Source organism: Sapajus apella, unplaced genomic scaffold (assembly GCF_009761245.1).
Source record: "Sapajus apella isolate SASKATOON/1434 unplaced genomic scaffold, GSC_monkey_1.0 scaffold108, whole genome shotgun sequence".
Lineage (NCBI taxonomy): Eukaryota > Metazoa > Chordata > Mammalia > Primates > Cebidae > Sapajus > Sapajus apella.
In genome coordinates this window covers 5152034-5169175 of record NW_022437048.1, presented here as the reverse complement: position 1 = coordinate 5169175, position 17142 = coordinate 5152034, and the positions used below count along the sequence as shown (strand labels likewise).

The 17142-nt window shown below is 41.8% G+C and overlaps 1 protein-coding gene across 1 annotated transcript; it reads right to left on the bottom strand.

The window, feature by feature from the left end:
* Nucleotides 1-6184: 6184 nt before the first annotated feature.
* Nucleotides 6185-16661, bottom strand: MUC7 (mucin 7, secreted). Its single transcript, XM_032259333.1, has 2 exons — nucleotides 16545-16661; nucleotides 6185-8098 (listed from the first exon to the last, which is right to left on the bottom strand). Exons 1-2 carry the CDS (start codon nucleotides 16596-16598, stop codon nucleotides 7304-7306), a joined length of 849 nt encoding a protein of 282 aa, XP_032115224.1. The 5' UTR covers nucleotides 16599-16661; the 3' UTR covers nucleotides 6185-7303.
* Between the last annotated feature and the right edge of the window lie 481 nt (nucleotides 16662-17142).

The following is a 17142-nucleotide window of genomic DNA, read 5'->3' as shown; positions in this document are numbered from 1 at the left end:
GGAGAGTGAGTGGAGTGGAATTTATTAAGCGAAAGGAAATGTCTTGGCAAAGAGGGGACATAATGGGGGTGGTTCCCCTACCCGAAGGTGGAAAAGTCTCCCCTTGTGGCTGAGTCTGGGGCCTTTTATGGACTCAGAATGGGGAGTGCATGCTAATTGGTTTGTGAGTATGCAAAAAAGGCTAAAGTGAAAACACCACCCTAAGGTGGGCATGACAATGTAGAGAACCAATTAGGAAAGGGTAGGTATATGTAAAATAGGTCAATGGTGGGGATCAATTAGAGGAAAGGACACCAAACGGAAAGACAAGTTCTCAATCTGGTCTGAGGATTTAAACTGTCTTTGGCTTGGAGGTGGGGTTCAACCAGGGACCCGCCCCCAACTGCCTAGGCATTTGGCTGCCGCCTTGCACTCTCACTTCTTTCTGAGTATGTCTGTGAGGGTGTTTTCAGAGGAGACTGACATGTTAGTTAGTGGACTGAGAGACGAAGACCCACCTTCAATGTGGGCAGACACCATCCAATTGGCTGGGGGCCTGGCCAGGACAAAACAGGTGGAAGAAGGCGGATACTTAGTTCGCCTTTGCTTCTTCTCTCTCTTCCTTCTGGAATGGGAAGCCTCTCTCCTTCTGATGCCCTTAAACATCAGACTCCAGGTTCTTTGGCTTTTGGACTATGGGACTTGTGCCAGAGGCCTCCTGAGGGTTGATAGGCATTTGGCCTCAGACTAGGGCTGCACTATTGGCTTCCCAGGATCTGAGGCCTGGACTTGGACTGAGCCATGCTATACCGTCTTCTCTGGTTCTCCAGCTTGCAGGTGGCCTATTGTGAGACTTTACCTTTGTGATGGTGGGAGCCAATTCCCCCTTCATAAGTCCTGTTTCATATGTGTATGTATCCTGTTAGTTCTATCCCTCCGGAGAATCCAGAAAAAGACAGATTTTGGTACCAGGAATGGTTCTTGAAGAAAATAATTTTAAGGGTAAATTTTCTTAGTTGGATTTTGGGTTTCTGGAATTCACTCTCTAACCTGATTAGACCTGAGAATGCTAGGGACTCTACTTGTAATTAGTACACAGAGTACTGCTAGTACCATAGTGATGAAAGAAAAGGATGAGCTCAGGGATTTGAACTTCTGGTTCCAGGTGCACATAAATAGACTAAAAGTTTCTAAGTGTGGCCTGAAGGAGAATGTTCTCTCATGTAGCCATAGGGTTGAAATTGAGTCTGAAGCCTCTTATGGACTCAGAATAGAAGGAAGATCCACCTTCAATGTGGGCAGACACCATACAATTGTCTGGGGCCTTTTATGGACTCAAGAGTCTGGGCCATAAAACACAAGCCTTTATCATGCTATTGGATGTCTTACAATGAAAGGTGAACTTTCAGCCTTACAAGGTATCTACTTTTTTTTTTTTTTTGAGCTGGAGTTGTCACCCAAGTTGGAGTGTAGTGGCATGACCTTGGCTCACTGCAACCTCAGCCTCCTAGGTTCAAGGGATTCTCCTGTTTCAGCCTCCTGAGTAGCTGGGATTACTGGTGCCCACCACCATGCTCAGCTAATTTTTGTATTTTTAGTATAGACAGGATTTCACCATTTTGGCCGGGCTGGTCTTGAACTCCTGACCTCAGGTGATCCTCCTGCCTCGACCTCCCAAAGTGCTGGGATTACAGGTGAGAGCTACTGCGCCTGGCTAAGGTATATACTATTAAAGTGAGGGCATTGACTGGGAAAGAATGAGATCCTGTAAGTTGGGATGGGAATGTGTGGGAAGACCCTGATACCTCTGGGGACATAGAGGTATTCTGATGAGTATTTTTTTTTTTGCCAGGGGAAGTGGACTCCCATCCCCAGTGGTAGTCACATCTCCATCCCCTCCCACAGTGGCCGTTACACCTCTGTCTGAGGGGATTAACTGCATTGCCTGAGAAACAGCAATGACGCCCTCTGAGGCAGTTACCAGACAAGACAATGCTGATTCTCCTAGGAACCCACCACCAGCACCCCTTTTTGTTTCTATACCTATAACAAGACTCTGGTCCCAGCAGGGGACGTACAAGGTATGTACGTACAAGGTATGGCCCGTGAGGAGATGCATTGCATTCCAAGAGAACCACCTGAGTTTTATAATTTATACAAGCAGAAATCTGGGGAAGATATGTGGTAATGGCGATTAAGGGTGTGGGATAAGGGTGGAAGGGATATAAAGTTGGTTGAGGCTGAATTTATTGACATGGGCCCACTAGGCAGAGATTCTGCATTTAATGTTGCAGCTCTGGGAGTTAAGGCACTAACTGGTTTGTTGGTTGGCTGAAACATGAGTCAAAACATAACCCACTGTGAACAAGATGAAGAAGCCTGATCTCCCACTGTTTAATGTACAGGAAGGGATTCAAAGGCTTAGGGAGATTAAAATGCTAAAGTTGATTTGTCATATAAAATCTGCTCACTCACACTGGGAGCGTTCATAAGATACACTTTTCATGAATGCTTTGAGAAATAGATTTGTGAGGGGAGCATCAGAATCCTTGAAAAGCTCTGTGATAGCCATTCTCTATTATTTTAGACATTACAGTAAGGACTGTAGCCACTCAACTGGAAAACTGAAATGCAATGGGAATAATTGGATTCTGAGGTGGCAGGAGCCAAGTGGTGGCAATCAGCTGCCTAGGAAAATGGGGGTATAGTTACCAAAATGGACAGCAGAGGCAAAGCAACAGTCAGAATAGTCTGACTCCTGTAGACCTATGGTGTTTGCTAATTAATCATGGTGTTCCTAGAAATGAAATAGATGGGAAAACTACTATGATGTTTTACATATATATATATATATATATATACATATATATATATATAATACTTAAGTGCTGATCCAAAGTTCAATCAATCTTAGGTTACATGATAAAAGAATAACAGACAAAAGAAAATAAAAATATTTGTTTAATATATGCGTATATATATACATATGTGTGTGTATGTGTGTATGCACAAACATGTTCTTAATGAAATAGGGAGGAAATGCTTATGACAATTACAGTTCTTGTCTCTGTAACTGGTCATGTGCTCATAGCTGATATTTATTACTACCCATTCTTTATTCTCTTTGCCTTACCAGGAAGTGGTAAGTACCATAGCTGGTATTTATTGCTAGCTTCTTCTACTACCCATTCTTTATTCTCTTTGCCTTGCCTTCCTGTGGTTGATATATTTCCTTGTGGGGTGACCCAACTTTCCTTCCTGAAGGGTCTAGACCATTCATAGCCCTGCGTGGATTGGGCTGTTGTTGGATTGGGTTGTTGTTATTTCTCATTGACCTTAATTACAGGACATGATAATACTAAGAGACTATCCTAAGGATTTCTTGTATTTCAAACATACACTTTTTTACCTCCATTGTGGAGTACAAGTCCAATTTCTCCTTGGTAGCGCAGATCAGTCACCTTGATCAACATTTTAACTCTCTTTTTAACCTATTGACTTGGAGGCATGAGGTGCTTAAACTGGCTGGTGGCAGTCTTAATTTCCAGTTCTTTGGAATTATTGTGTGTCTCCTAGTAAAGAATTCCTTCCTCTTAAACTAAGACCTCTAGGTCAGCAGAATATAATGTCATGCGAACAGGAAGCAAAAATTTTGCTACGGGTGATGGTGAGTGATGCCACTCTCATTTCCACCTCTTGATTCCTGAACATGTGAATCCTAACTATGGGAGAAATAGTGTCATACATTGGATGCTGATTCAGAGCATTGAAGCCTTCTGGAGAACTGGTCCAACCATGCAAAGTACTCACACCTACCTGGCACTGTAGCTGCAACTTCAAAAAACTATTTCACTGAGCTATCAAGTCAGCTGCTTCAGGATGATGTGGAATATTGTTAAGACTATGAGCATTAGCGTGAGTATGAACCTATTACACTTCTTTGGCTGTAAAGCAAGTTCCTTGGTCAGAAGCAATACTGTGTGGAATACCATGACTGAGGCTAAGGTATTCATTAAGTCCGCAAATGGTGGTTTTGGCAGAAGCATTGCATACAGAGAAGGCAAATTTGCATCCAGATTTTCTATTCCAGAAAGGACAAAATGCTGCCCCTTCCATGATGGCAGCCATCCAGTGCAAACCTGCCACAAGGCAGCCAGTTGATCACCCCAGGGAATGGTGCAAAATCAGGGTCTCAGTGTTGGCTTAGGCTGGCAGACTGGGCATTCAGTGGTGGCCATACCCAGGTCATCCTTGGTGAGTGGAAGTCCATGTTGCTGAGCCCATGCATAACATCTATCCCCTCCACCATTGCCATAAACCCGTTAGATGATTACAGGGTGCCTGGGAAGGAGAGGCTGACTGGTAGCCACAGAACAGGTGATTCTATCCTCTTGATTATTAAAGTCCTCCTGTGCTGAGCATTCACATGGCTGAAAAATATCTTCATATCCTTTGCCCACTGAGATCTATCCACATACCTCTTTCTCAAAGTTCTTTGTCACTGATTTTCCATCCACTTTTGAGTGGTGCCTGCATATCATACAGAACCATCTTTCATTAAGGCCCTAGTCTTCTCGTCCTCTGTCAATTGAGTATAGGTTATTCCTCATGAGGCCACAGGTGCAGGCTGGGAGAGAGAAAGCAGTGTAGCAGGAGGAGCCATGGACACTTAGGCCACTTCATAAGGCAACTTACTTTTGCCTTCAGGACCTGCTGGGGCTCATCATTTCCATTTGATGAAGGAGTGCTGCTGTGTACACCCAACTTTATGGCTTGGTAGGTTGGATAACACCAAGTTCATAATAGGCAGTTTATGTCACATGGTAGTTGGTGGCCCATGGTTATATATTCAGTTTCTTCTAAAGCCCAGTAGCAAGTCAGAGCCTGTCTCTCAAAAAACCAGTGGAGGATGGCAAGGCCTTGCCCTCAAATCCTAAAAGCCTCTGCTATAATTCACCTGTAGGAGCCTGCCAAAGGCTCCAAACAGCATCCCCCTGTGCCACTGACACCTCAAATACCACTGAATCTGCTGAATGATGTGGCCCAAGTAACAAAGCAGCTTGCACAGCAGCCCGGACCTGTTGCAGAGCCGTCTCTGTTCTAGACCCCACTCAAAACTAGCAGCTTTTCAGGTCACTCAGTAAATGGGCCAGAGTAACACAGCCAAATGAGGACAGTGTTGCCTCCAAAATCCAAATAGGCTTCTTTCTTAATTGTTGAAGGGGACGGATGCAACAACTTATCCTTCACCGTGGAAGGGATAACTCAGTAGGCTCCACACCACCGGACCCCTAGAAATTTCACTACAATAAAAGGCCCCGGATTCTTCATCACACTTATTTCCCACCTTACACACAAATGTGTTATTCATAAATCTAGAGTGTCTGCTATTTCTCACTTACTGTGTCCAACCAGCATAATGTCATCAGTGTGATGACAGTGTTATATTTTGTGGAAGGAAAGGTGATCAAGATCTGTGAACTAGATTATGACTTAAGGCTGGAGAGCTGATATACTCCTGGGGTAGGACAGGGAACGTATATTGCCAGCCTTGCCAACCAAAAGAAAATGGCTTCTGGTGGTCTTTAGTAACAGGTATCAAGAAATAAAGCATGGGCAAATCAATAGCTGCATACCAGGTACCAGGAGATATGTTAATTTTTTAATGCCATGAAACCATATCTGGTTCAGCAGCTGCAGTTGGAGTCACCACTCAGTTAAGTTCTTGACAATCTACTGTAAAGTCTCCAAGATCCATTTGTCTTCTGCACAGGCCAAATAGGAGAGTTGAATCTGAAGCAAAGACTGCCTGTTGCAGGAGTTCTATTTTGGGCAGAAATGGTCAGGTTTCAGTATTCCTGCAGTGATCAGTCATGGGCTGATCTATACGGAGCTACCAAGATGAGCCTAGGTGGACACAGTAAAGTGAAGGAGATGGGATCTTTAATTGTCAGCTTGAGAAGCATAGGGCACACACATAATTTGGATTGGAAATATATGTTAATAAGATTAAGTTAATTTAAGTAAATTAATCACTTTGTTTGTAGAATAAAGAAAATTAATGTTTAGAGATAGAGTGTCCTATCCGAGTCACTTGGCTGATTAGTGGCAGAGTTGACAAAAATGTAAATCTTCATTTAGGTCTCTTTTCGCTAGTCTCAGAGACTAAGAAAGGCAAGAAACTTCCAGATACACAAGATGAATATAAATTGCCATTTGAAATCTTTATTAGTTAGCAAAAAATTAAACATAATCATCAGAGTTTTAAGTAGTAGTGACAGAAGATAAAATTGCCTCCACATCCCAAATGAACATCTCCATATACCAAGTAGCTAACTTTTATTCTTTTACAACTAAAGTCAGGGCTTTTTATATTCAGAGACAATTCTGCAAACTTGGCATTAAAGCAGTAGTTTGGTATGTTTTAAAATACATCCAAATATATATTAAATGTTTTAGAAAATATTCCATTGTTGAATACATTTCACATGGAATTTATGTGAATTAACTGAATTGAGAGTGAAATATTATGAGCACCGTGTGAACATACAAAGTTGTATTCTTATGGTTCACAGAGGCTAGAATCAAGTACATCAGATCTAAGTTAACTTAGATACAATGTAATAAATGTCAACCTTGCAGTTTAAACAATTATATACACTCAGAAAAATGGTGCCAGTCTTGGTTCATACTTGGCTGCCAGGCTTTTGTTATTCATTTCTAATCTTCACTTCAGATCAACTTTCCCCTTTCTTGGCTCACACTTTGTGAAATAAAATTTTATTTAAAACTAAATATAATTATCTAAAGGGTTTGTTATTAATCAACAATACAATGACAGGTCTACCAATAGATTTAGATAGATAAATGTTTCTATCTACATATTTAGATGTCTTTGTTCATCTGGAGAGATCCAACTTTATCCCTTTATGTTTATAGGATTAGATGGTCCAGGTGGGATTTTGATGGGGGTACAAGGTAGTGATCTTGTAGTTTCCAACATTTAGGGAGAAGCAAATGTTTGATGATCCATACAATACTCTCTCTTTACCTAAGGAATTTCTCTGCCCTCAGTAGGCTATCTCTGCAGGCCCCAAAGAGTGATTTTGAATCTCAAACCTGCACCTGGCTTGTAGGATAGAGGCAGTTTGTCTTGTTAATAGGTCTTGTGGTGGTGAATAATTAGATTGAAAGGTTAGTGGTAGTGCTTTAAATTAGAGTAATAAAATTTCATCTTGGGATTGGTGCTAAAAGTAAAGATGGTAGTTCTGTACTCATAAATCACATCTTGAAAATGACAGAACACTTTACAACATATAATATACTATTTCTTCACTGCATCATCAATCATTTGGTTTAGTAGACTCTTTAGATATAAAAGAAATCGAGAAATTTTATTTTGGGTGACAGCTGAAGTTGGCTGGTTAGAAGTAGTAGTTTGAGCAGTGACTGAAGTAGTAGTTTGGTGTGTGGGTGTAGTTGTGTCAGGTGTAACAGTAGTTGGGGAAGAATTAGGTGTGGTAACTGGGGCAGTTGGGGTCTCCGGTGGAGTTGAGGAAGGTGGTGGAGCTGGTGTAGTTCCAGAAGGTGTGGGTGGGGCAGTTGCAGTCTCCGGTGGAGTTGAGGAAGGTGGTGGAGCTGGTGTAGTTGCAGAAGGTATGGATGGAGCAGTTGTGGCCTCTGTTGGAGCTGAGGAATTCTCTGGTGTTAATGTAGTTACAGAAGAGCTTGGGTTAACATTTTCTCCTGAAGATGTGGTGGTAGCATTTTGAGGAGGAGGAGTCACATTTGGAAGGGTAGTAATTTTGGTGGAAGCAGATGGGGAACTCGTAGGTGGAATTTGCGTTGTAGCCAATATGGTATGGTTGGCCACACCGTTATTTTTATCTGGACAATGAGGTGGATGGTGAGGATTTGGGAATATGTGTGGGGGTTTAATAGGTGAAGGCGGAGGCTTAGGCCTACAGCGTTTGTGTAGACACTTATGGGGGTTTTGGTTGACTGGCTTGTGGTGAGCTAGCGGTCCAGGATGGTGTGGTAATTTAGAGTGATTTTCGGGATAATGGTGATAATGCCTTCTGTGACGTAGTTCGTGATCCCTTTTATGACCTTCACTGAACTGCAGAAAAGAAAGAAAATATAAGAAATGAAAAAAAGTGTCTATTTATTTATCAGTTAGGTGATCACTGCTGACCATGAGATGAACAGTATTTGTGGAGTTTTGGGATTAGAAACCAGAATACATTATTAAGTCAAGTGATTAGCTTCCTAATTTCACCAAGTTTCAAGAAAGAATTGCTACTAGAGAATTTTCTTTTGTCAAATGTCTACTTTCTAGATAATTGGGATGAATATATTCTTGTGGACTTCAGCTTGAATGCTTAGCTGGACATGAACTTTTATGGTTACAGTTCCTCTCTTCTTTCTCTGGTAGAAAATGGTCAATTTACTGCCTGAGGTCCCAGCAAAAAGGCTCCCTGCTTGCTCAGCCTGTTCACAAAACTTTAGTTAAAGACATTCCACTGAGATCCGGGAGCCCTTTCTGAATTACACCCCTCATATCTACTATCATCAAAACATGAAACTGTGAAACAACAACAAAATCCCCAACAAACGAAATATCCCACCCCAGCTTTGTGTTCTCCATATTTCAGGAAACAGTTTTTAGCCTTTATAAATCAGAGAAACAACTTTGGTCATTACCTTTTAATTTTATTATTTAAAAAATTAGAATTACAGAATTCATGATTCAGGGGGTTTATGAATCATCTGATTTTTAGAGAAAATTTGCATGTTTGTGCATTTTTGTCTGAATAGAGCACCAGTGGTTTTCATGATTTCTCAAAGGTGTTTACATATGAAAAGAACACTGATCTAGTCTACTGTTCATCTGATACTTGATCTTTTTTCAATACACTGGAAAAAGGCTTTCTAGTCTATGCATCTATCCTCTTCTGATAAGGAACTGACTACTGTAATTCCTAAAGCAGCCTGGTAGAGACTTCTTCTTGATACCGAATGTAGGTTTATTTTTGGGGATTTCCATTCTTAACTGAATAGAAATTTCTTCATGAAGATTTCCATTCTTTGGTCCTAATTTTATGTTTTGGTAGATTTACAGAAGATCCAGGAGTCCTTCAAAATTTGAAAATAACTTCTATGCCATGTGGGTCTTATATTTTACAAGATGAATATTTTTATTTCCTTTAGCCACTGATGATATTATTTGAGTTAGAGTACCATCACTGTTTCAGTTTCTTATCTGTAAACATACTGCATGCCTTTTACATCCCTCTTCCCTGTATTCAATCTCATACTACATTTTTTAGTGATCAGTTATATTAAATTGGAAAAAATAAATATTAACAAGATAAATGAGAAAATACCAAAGTCCCAAACAAGGATAGGTTTTCTTCCTAATGATTTCCACAAAACCCTTTTTAGATCACCAAATGGGTAAATTATTCCAGTCCCAAGTTATAAGCTCCCTTTGTATACAAACTTTAGCGCGATGAAATGACAACTTCTGAGAGACTGGCAGAATTGTATAACTAAGATAACTTCCTCAGCTACTAATATATCCAGCCTCAAAAATAGCTTCTAGGTATTGGGCTTACAGAGGTGAATGAAACAGGGACTCTCGTGAGACTCATGTGATTAATGGAATGAACCACATAACTATTTTAAAGCAAAGAGGTGGTAGAATTAGACTTTGGATCTGGAATTTAATCCAAATCATTTCATAAATGAATAAGCTGAAATGCAGACATATTAAGTGACTTGCCCAAAGTCATTCAGTTCTTCATTGGCAGACGTAGGACAGACTCAAACCTCCACTGCTGGTCTGTTGCAGTGTGTTTCAAACATGTTCCTCTAAGATCTAGATGTTCTTTACAACATCCATCAATACAAGAAAGTATTGTTTGTTTAGAAAATTAAATTATCCAGAAAATTTTAATTAATAACTGGGAACAGCCATTAGATAACACAATGGCTTCTGATACTCATGAGGTATTTTTCCATAGATCTCTTAAAAGGGCATAGATTTTCAGACTCGGTAACACTGACTCCAGGAATCTCTGAGGAGATCCTTTCCATTACAGGGGTAGTTGTTTTCTCGTATAAAATAAACAGGTCATATTGTTCAAACGGATCTTTCCCTGGAGATTCAATATGCAATCCAGATAATTAGAGACCTGCTCTGATTGAAGCAGGATTGAGGCCTCACATTCCACGATCTCAGTCTCTCCCTTTCCAGATGGTCTCTGAGGATGTTGTGAAGAATGTCCAGATCTCAGAGGAACATGTCTGAAACATGCCACAACAGACTATCAGCGGAGGTTTGGTTCTGTCCTGTGTCTGCCACAGAACAGCTGAGTGACTTTGGGCAAGTCACTTAATGTGCCTGGATGTCAGCTTATTCATGAAATGATTTGGATTAAATTAAATTCCAGATCTAAAGTCTAATTCTACGACCTCTTTGCTTTAAAATAGTTATGTGGTTCATTCCCTTAATCACATGGGCCTAACGAAGGTCCCTGTTTCATTCACATCTGTAAGCCCAATATCTAAAGCTATGTCTCGCATATGGCAGATACTCATTAGCTATTAATTGAATGAGTAAATGCATCAAATGATAACAATAACTAATTTCTTATTGAATAAAATGTTAACATTTAAAAATGTTTATTCATATGTAAAATAGTTTCAACAATTTTAGTTTAGGTGACCAAAATAATACATATCACATTTTTATATGAAGGCAAATTAATTAAAATCCCATTAATTTTAATGTTAGGTTGGCCAGGAACATGTATCAAATGACCAGTTTGTTTGATTTACTTAATATATTGATTAGTCATTATGATTGGCATTTACAGGTGGCTACAACAGAACTTGTGTATTAGAATTGGATTTAGAGAAGTCTGAGAGAGGAAGGAGTTGAAAATGCATGTCTCTAAAGTTTTGAGTTTAGATGATTGAAGTATGGAGGTGCTTATAATAAATAGAGATATGCCAGGCAGAGTGTATGAAAGATAACAACCCTGCCTGCCTGTTCACATCTGTTATTTATTTTTATTAAAAAAGTCTTTATGTAACACCTACTTTATGTTAGGCCTTATTCTATGTGGTTTACAAATGCAAATTTATTTAATTTCTTAGCAATATCATAAGGTGTGTACTGCTATTATCTTCATTATACGGATGGGAAAGCTGAGTTTCAGACTAAGTAACTTTTTGGAGAATAATTCTCCATTTGCAAACCGTAGTTTTGAGAGAAGAGGGAGAAGTCGTGAGGAACGTGGAAACAGTAGGCTTGAAGTGGAAATTTTGCCCAGGATTTTGTTAGCACATAGTCAGCAACTTGCCTATTTTAAAACTGCCCCTGTTTTTCTGCTAATAACTGCCTCTTTCTGCTTCTGTACCTCAGCTTATTGCTTACTAGCTAAAAACCTTAAGGAAAACTGCCGCGTCGTCTAAAGCCTGCTGCGTTGTCTAAAGTTCTGAGTTACCTCCCCTGCCCCTTCACCTATAAACTGTGTACTTTTCTTAGATGGGGTCCAGACTTTTGGGTGTGAGCCCTTCTGGGCCCGCCGGCGTATAAAGTGTGTTCCTCCGTTTCCCTGAGTGCCGCTTGGGTTTCTTGTCAGGTAAAACTTTCCGCAACATTCGGTTCCCTGACCGGGAAACTCAACCGCGCTGGCCCCTTGGAGCCGCCGGTTTGGGGTTGGAAAGGACGGACAGCTCGCCGGTTCCCCGCCGGGGAATGCGGCAGGGCCCACCTGTAAGCTTCGACAGGGCCTCCTTCCCTGGAAGGGGAACTGCCGCTGCTCCGGTGTTGCTGCTCGCCGGACTCGTTGGGGAGACGGACTGAACTGAAGGGGACTCCAGATAAGGCAAGGTCCTGGGACCGACTCTGGCCAGGCCCATCTACGGACAGAAGGGGAGCCTGATCACCTTCCAGGGGGGTCTCCATTTGGAGACAGCAGGTCGGTTTGTCGGGTTAGGGTGGGAATGTGATAACCTCTGAGTGAGTGTGTGAGTGTGTGGGGAGCTCAACAGCCTGCTCTTGCACCTCCAATCTGTAGCTCCACAGTGCAAACTATGGAGCTCGGCTGGGCCCCAGCCTGCGTTTCTGTGGTGAACCTCATATGGCTTATGGCGGCATCGAGCTGAGCGCAAGCTTAGCTCGATCTGAGTCGGGGGATTATACCAACCCGCTGACTGCTAAGAGGCGCTTAAGTTCCCACAAGGGGTGCAGCCAGGTGGGCATCTGAGTGGTCCTTCACGGGACACCCCTCCTTTGTCTGTCTTGCGTCACCATTCAAAAGGGGACACACATCATGGGGAAAAGTCAGTCTAAGCCCACAGTCCTAGATTTTCAAGGACTGTCCCCTCGCAAAGGCAAACTTAAACCTGTTCACCGATGGAAGCAGCTATGTCCATAATGGGGAGAGGTATGCAGGGCATGCAGTCACCACCACCACTGAAGTGGTCGAGGCAGCCCCCTTGCCCAGAGGCTGGTCAGCACAACAGGCGGAATTACACGCCCTCATTCAGGCCCTGTGCTGCGTGGAAGGCAAAGCGGTCAAATTTACACTGACTCCAAGTACGCCTTTGCAACTGTCCACATTCATGGGGCGATATACAAAGAAAGAGGGCTGCTAACAGTAGGAGGAAAAAAAGTCAAAAATAAGGAAGAAATTCTCAAACTACTAGAAGCAGTTTGGAAGCCCAAAGAGGTGGCTGTCATACATTACAAGGGCCACCAAAGAAGAACTGATCTTTTCTCTACAGGAAACTGGCTGGCTGACCGAGAAGCTAAGGCAGCAGCACCAAAGAAAGGGTCTGTGCAGGCCTCCACCCACTTGTTCACAGTCATCCCTTGGCTCTGAGAGGTTGTGGGAAAGCCAGAGCACTCTAAAAACAAACAAACAAGCAAACAAACAAACCAACCAACCTGTAGGCACAGCAGGAGGGGGCAAAGTAGAGTTCTGGAGAATGGTGGCTACTCCCTGACGACAGATCAGTGGTGCCTAGGAACTTGGCTCATACTGTCATTACTCAGTGCCATGATCTCACCTACCTAGGTAAAACTGCTCTGGAGACCTTACTCAACAGGCATTACTATATTGCAACTCTCCTCACACTATGTGCTGCAGTAAGCAATTAATGCCTTACCTATGCTAAAACAAACCCCGACAGTGGCTGAAGCCTGCCCAGGGGTGCAATGGGTGAGCAGCTACCCCTTTGAGGACATAGAGGTGGACTTCACTGAAGTCAAGCCCAGTAAAGGGTACAAATACTTACTGGTCCTTGTATGTACATACTCGGGCTGGGCTGAGGCACTCCCAACCAAGATGGAAAGGGCTTGAAAAGCAGCAAAAGTCCTACTTCGTGAAATTGTTCCCTGATATGGGATACCACTCACCATACACAGTGACAGTGGGCCAGCATTTGTGGCAAAGATCAAGCCCTCACCAGCGTGCTCAAGATTAAGTGGAAACTTCACACAGCCTACAGGACACAGAGGTCAGGGAAAGTGGAGCGCATAAATCAAACACTGAAGGTTACACTAGCAAAGCTCTGTCAGGAAACCCAGGCTTCCTGGGTAGATATGCTTCCCCTAGCCCTGTTGCGGTCATGGTGTATGTCGGGACCCGCGAGTTACTCACCCTTTGAAATCCTATTCCGGAAGCTTCCCCTTCTGGTTAACAAGGTGAGGGGAGACCTCAGACAGCTGGGGGAAACAAGCATAACATCCCAGCTGCAGGCATTAGAAAAGGTGCTGTCCCAGGTCAGTCAGTTTGTAATAAAGCACCTATCTCCCTAGCCAATCCAGTATATCCCTTCCAACCTGGGAACCATGTCTGGGTGAAAGATTGGAAGAAGGAACCCTTCCAGCCTGTCTGGACAGGGCCCCATACTGTAATCCTTGTCACCCCAACTGCTCTCAAGGTTGCAGGAGTCGTTTTGTGGGTACACTATTCCAGAGCCAAGAGGGCTCACCCAAACACATTGCTAGACCGGTGGACTGCACATCAGACCCTCGGCACCCCACAAAAATCATGCTCGGGCGAGCTGAATCCTGAGAACTCGTCAAGCCCTGCTCTAGTCACACAACCTGAAGCTGACTAGTCAACGCACAGCCAGAGCTTGAGGAGCCTCCACTGAATCAGCAAATGTGGACTGAAGTGGAGTCTTAAAACTATTCCGACAGCATTTGTTGTTCTACTGTTGTGCTGTCATCATTGTCATCCCTTGAGGGACATTCCTTGTCCATGTCTGGTGTAAAATGTCACTTTCTGTTTTGCTATTAATAATCTTCTTGGCCCTTGCCTTTGGCCCTTGCCTAATTAACATATTTCGGTGCTTCATTGAAGCCATGGTAATTAAAAAAACAAATGCTCAGTTGCTGACCCTCAGTGGGTACAAGCCGCTAAATACAGGCACCAGGGTGTAAAGGTGATGCTCCCTTATCACTGTGTGTATTCAGAACTTAAAGCTTTATCAACTAGTATGTTAGTTAAGATTATAATAGTCCTAAGCCATAATTTTTACATTTACACTATACTTTATAATTTATAAATTCCCATTTACCCTTCAGTAGCCTTGTGAAGCATATAGTGTTATTATTATTTTACACATAAGGAAATTGGGGCCCTGTAAATAGGTTCTAAATTGCTCAAGATTCATCTGGATGGTAAACATTAGAGATGAGTTTAAGCCCACATCTTCTGAGCCCAACTTGAACGCTCTTCTACAGTCACAAAGTCAGCATTAGGGTCCAGGGAAAAAGCCTAAGATTGTTTTTTGGTGGCTATTTTATGGTAAGTGGGAAATAAGAGAATATTCAAGAGTAAATTCCATCCACTTCCTCAGTTCTGTCCTGTCTACTCTGCTGGCATAATACTCTGAGGCTATCTATCCTCATTCAATAAAAGTACATTCCACTTCTTGATCCTTATTTGAAATTTTGTTAAAATAAAATTGAATAAATACTTACAGGTAAATGGCGTTAGAGAAAAGTATTTTTATTATTACAGCATGTATCACCTTGTAATCACCTTGTATCATTATTAATTTTAACCTTCCTTTGCCAGTACACCCTAAATTTCTTAAAGATAGAAGGTCCACTTTGTAATCTTCTCTTGGTTTTGGAAGCCATACTTTCTTGTCCACTCTTGTGACTCCTCCATTTTCTCAATCCATATCCAAATGTCCTACATTTTCTCTGTAGGTGATCTTGTAAGGTCTCATGGCTTCAAATAGTTTTAAATATGACTTTACCCCTAGATTGCTTTCTGAACTCCAGACAATATATATCTCCTTTCTTCTTAATATCTCGATGTAGAAATCTAACAGCCATTTCAAATGTAACATGCCCCAAACCAGAACATTTTTGTTCATTTTTTTTTTGAGGAGGGGACAGTCTTGCTGTGTTGCTCAGGCTGGAGTACAGTGACATGATCTCAGCTCACTGCAACCTCCACCTCCCAGGTTCAAGTAATTCTCCTGCCTCAGCCTTCCGAGCTGGGATTACAGGTGCCAGCCACCACACCTAGCTAATTTTTGTATTTTTAGCAGAGATGGGGTTTTGCCATGTTGGCTAGGCTGGTATCGAACTCCTGACCTCAGGTGATCTGCCCGCCTCAGCCTCCCAAAGTGCTAGGACTATAGGCCTGAGCCAATGTACTTGGCCTGTTCATTTCTTTCTTTTACAACATACACAATCTGGCAAATGATATAGTAGAATCAATCACAAAAATATATCCTAAACTCACTCTCATCTTTTAACTGCTGACATTTAGTGCAAGTCACCATCATCGTTTATCTGGACCACTGCCATAGTTTCCTGACTAAGTCTCCTCATCTCAGCTTTTGTTCCCTGCTGCCTGTTTTCTCCTGAGAATCCCATCATGTTACTCCCCTGGGGGTGCTTTGATCATGCTGAGACTTCCTGATGGATTTTAATCCGTATTCCATACCAAGACCTAAAGGCCTTACAAATCCGAGTTTCATCTGTCAGATCTCATCAAACTCATTATAAAGTTTGTGCTCTATAGATATTGAATAAATTATTTCCTTATGCTCTATTATCTGTCTATCTATATCTATCTATTTATCCATATTTTTAAGGCAGAGTCTCATTTTGTTGCCCAGGCTGGAACACAGTGGTGTGATTACAGCTTACTACAGCCTTGACTTCCCAGGCTCAAGATCCACCTCAGCCTCCGAGTAGCTGGGATTACAGGCATGTACCATCATACCTGGCTAATTGAAATTTTTCTGTTTTTTTATAGAGACACAGTCTCATTATTTTACTCATTATTTTACTTAAACTTCTGAGCTCAAGTGATCCTCACTCCTTGGCCTCCCATAGTGCTGAGATTACAGGTGTGAACCACTGCACTGGCCAATTATCTATATTTTTATGTTTCATGGAAATAAAAGATGTCAAACTTCTTAGAAATAGGGATTGCTTATTACGCTTTAAAAGTCCCAGGTAGGCACTATTGATACTTAAAGAAAAATCATATTTGATTTTTGCTCAAGATTCTTACCGAGAAGCAAGCACTCAGTGCACAGATGCACACAAACAGCGGCAGAGTTTCCATTCTTTCTGATGTCTCCTGGGAAAAGCAGAAACTTGGCTTACTATTAGTTATGATATTATGGGAGAGGAATTTATTTTGGTAAATGACTTATCGTTATTAGAAAGTACAGGCTAAAAGAGGCCAATGGTTTCTGAAAATTATGTATACATTTGCATTCCATAGGGGTAATGCAAAATTACTTCAGGCCTAAAATGCATTATTTTAAAGAGGAAACAATGGAGGAGAGTCAAGAATTTTTCTAACTAGTTTGCCAAATAAGCATCAACTGGTATTAAAGATTGGCTAGGAAAGGCAGGATCTTAGGAAGTTTAGCAATAAGAGAAGGAAATGATCTTCTTCTTATTTCTATTCTAATTCAAGACGTCTCTCTCTCTCTCTCTCTCTCTCTCTGGGAAACCATCATATAAATGACCTAATACTGCACAGTTTTGTAAAGATTACTGATGTTGTAGGAAGATGCTCTTTGTCTCTGTGATATGAGGTTGTCACTTGGAACAAAAAACCATGTCAAATGGACTCTTCCCCTAATTTAATTCTACTGAAG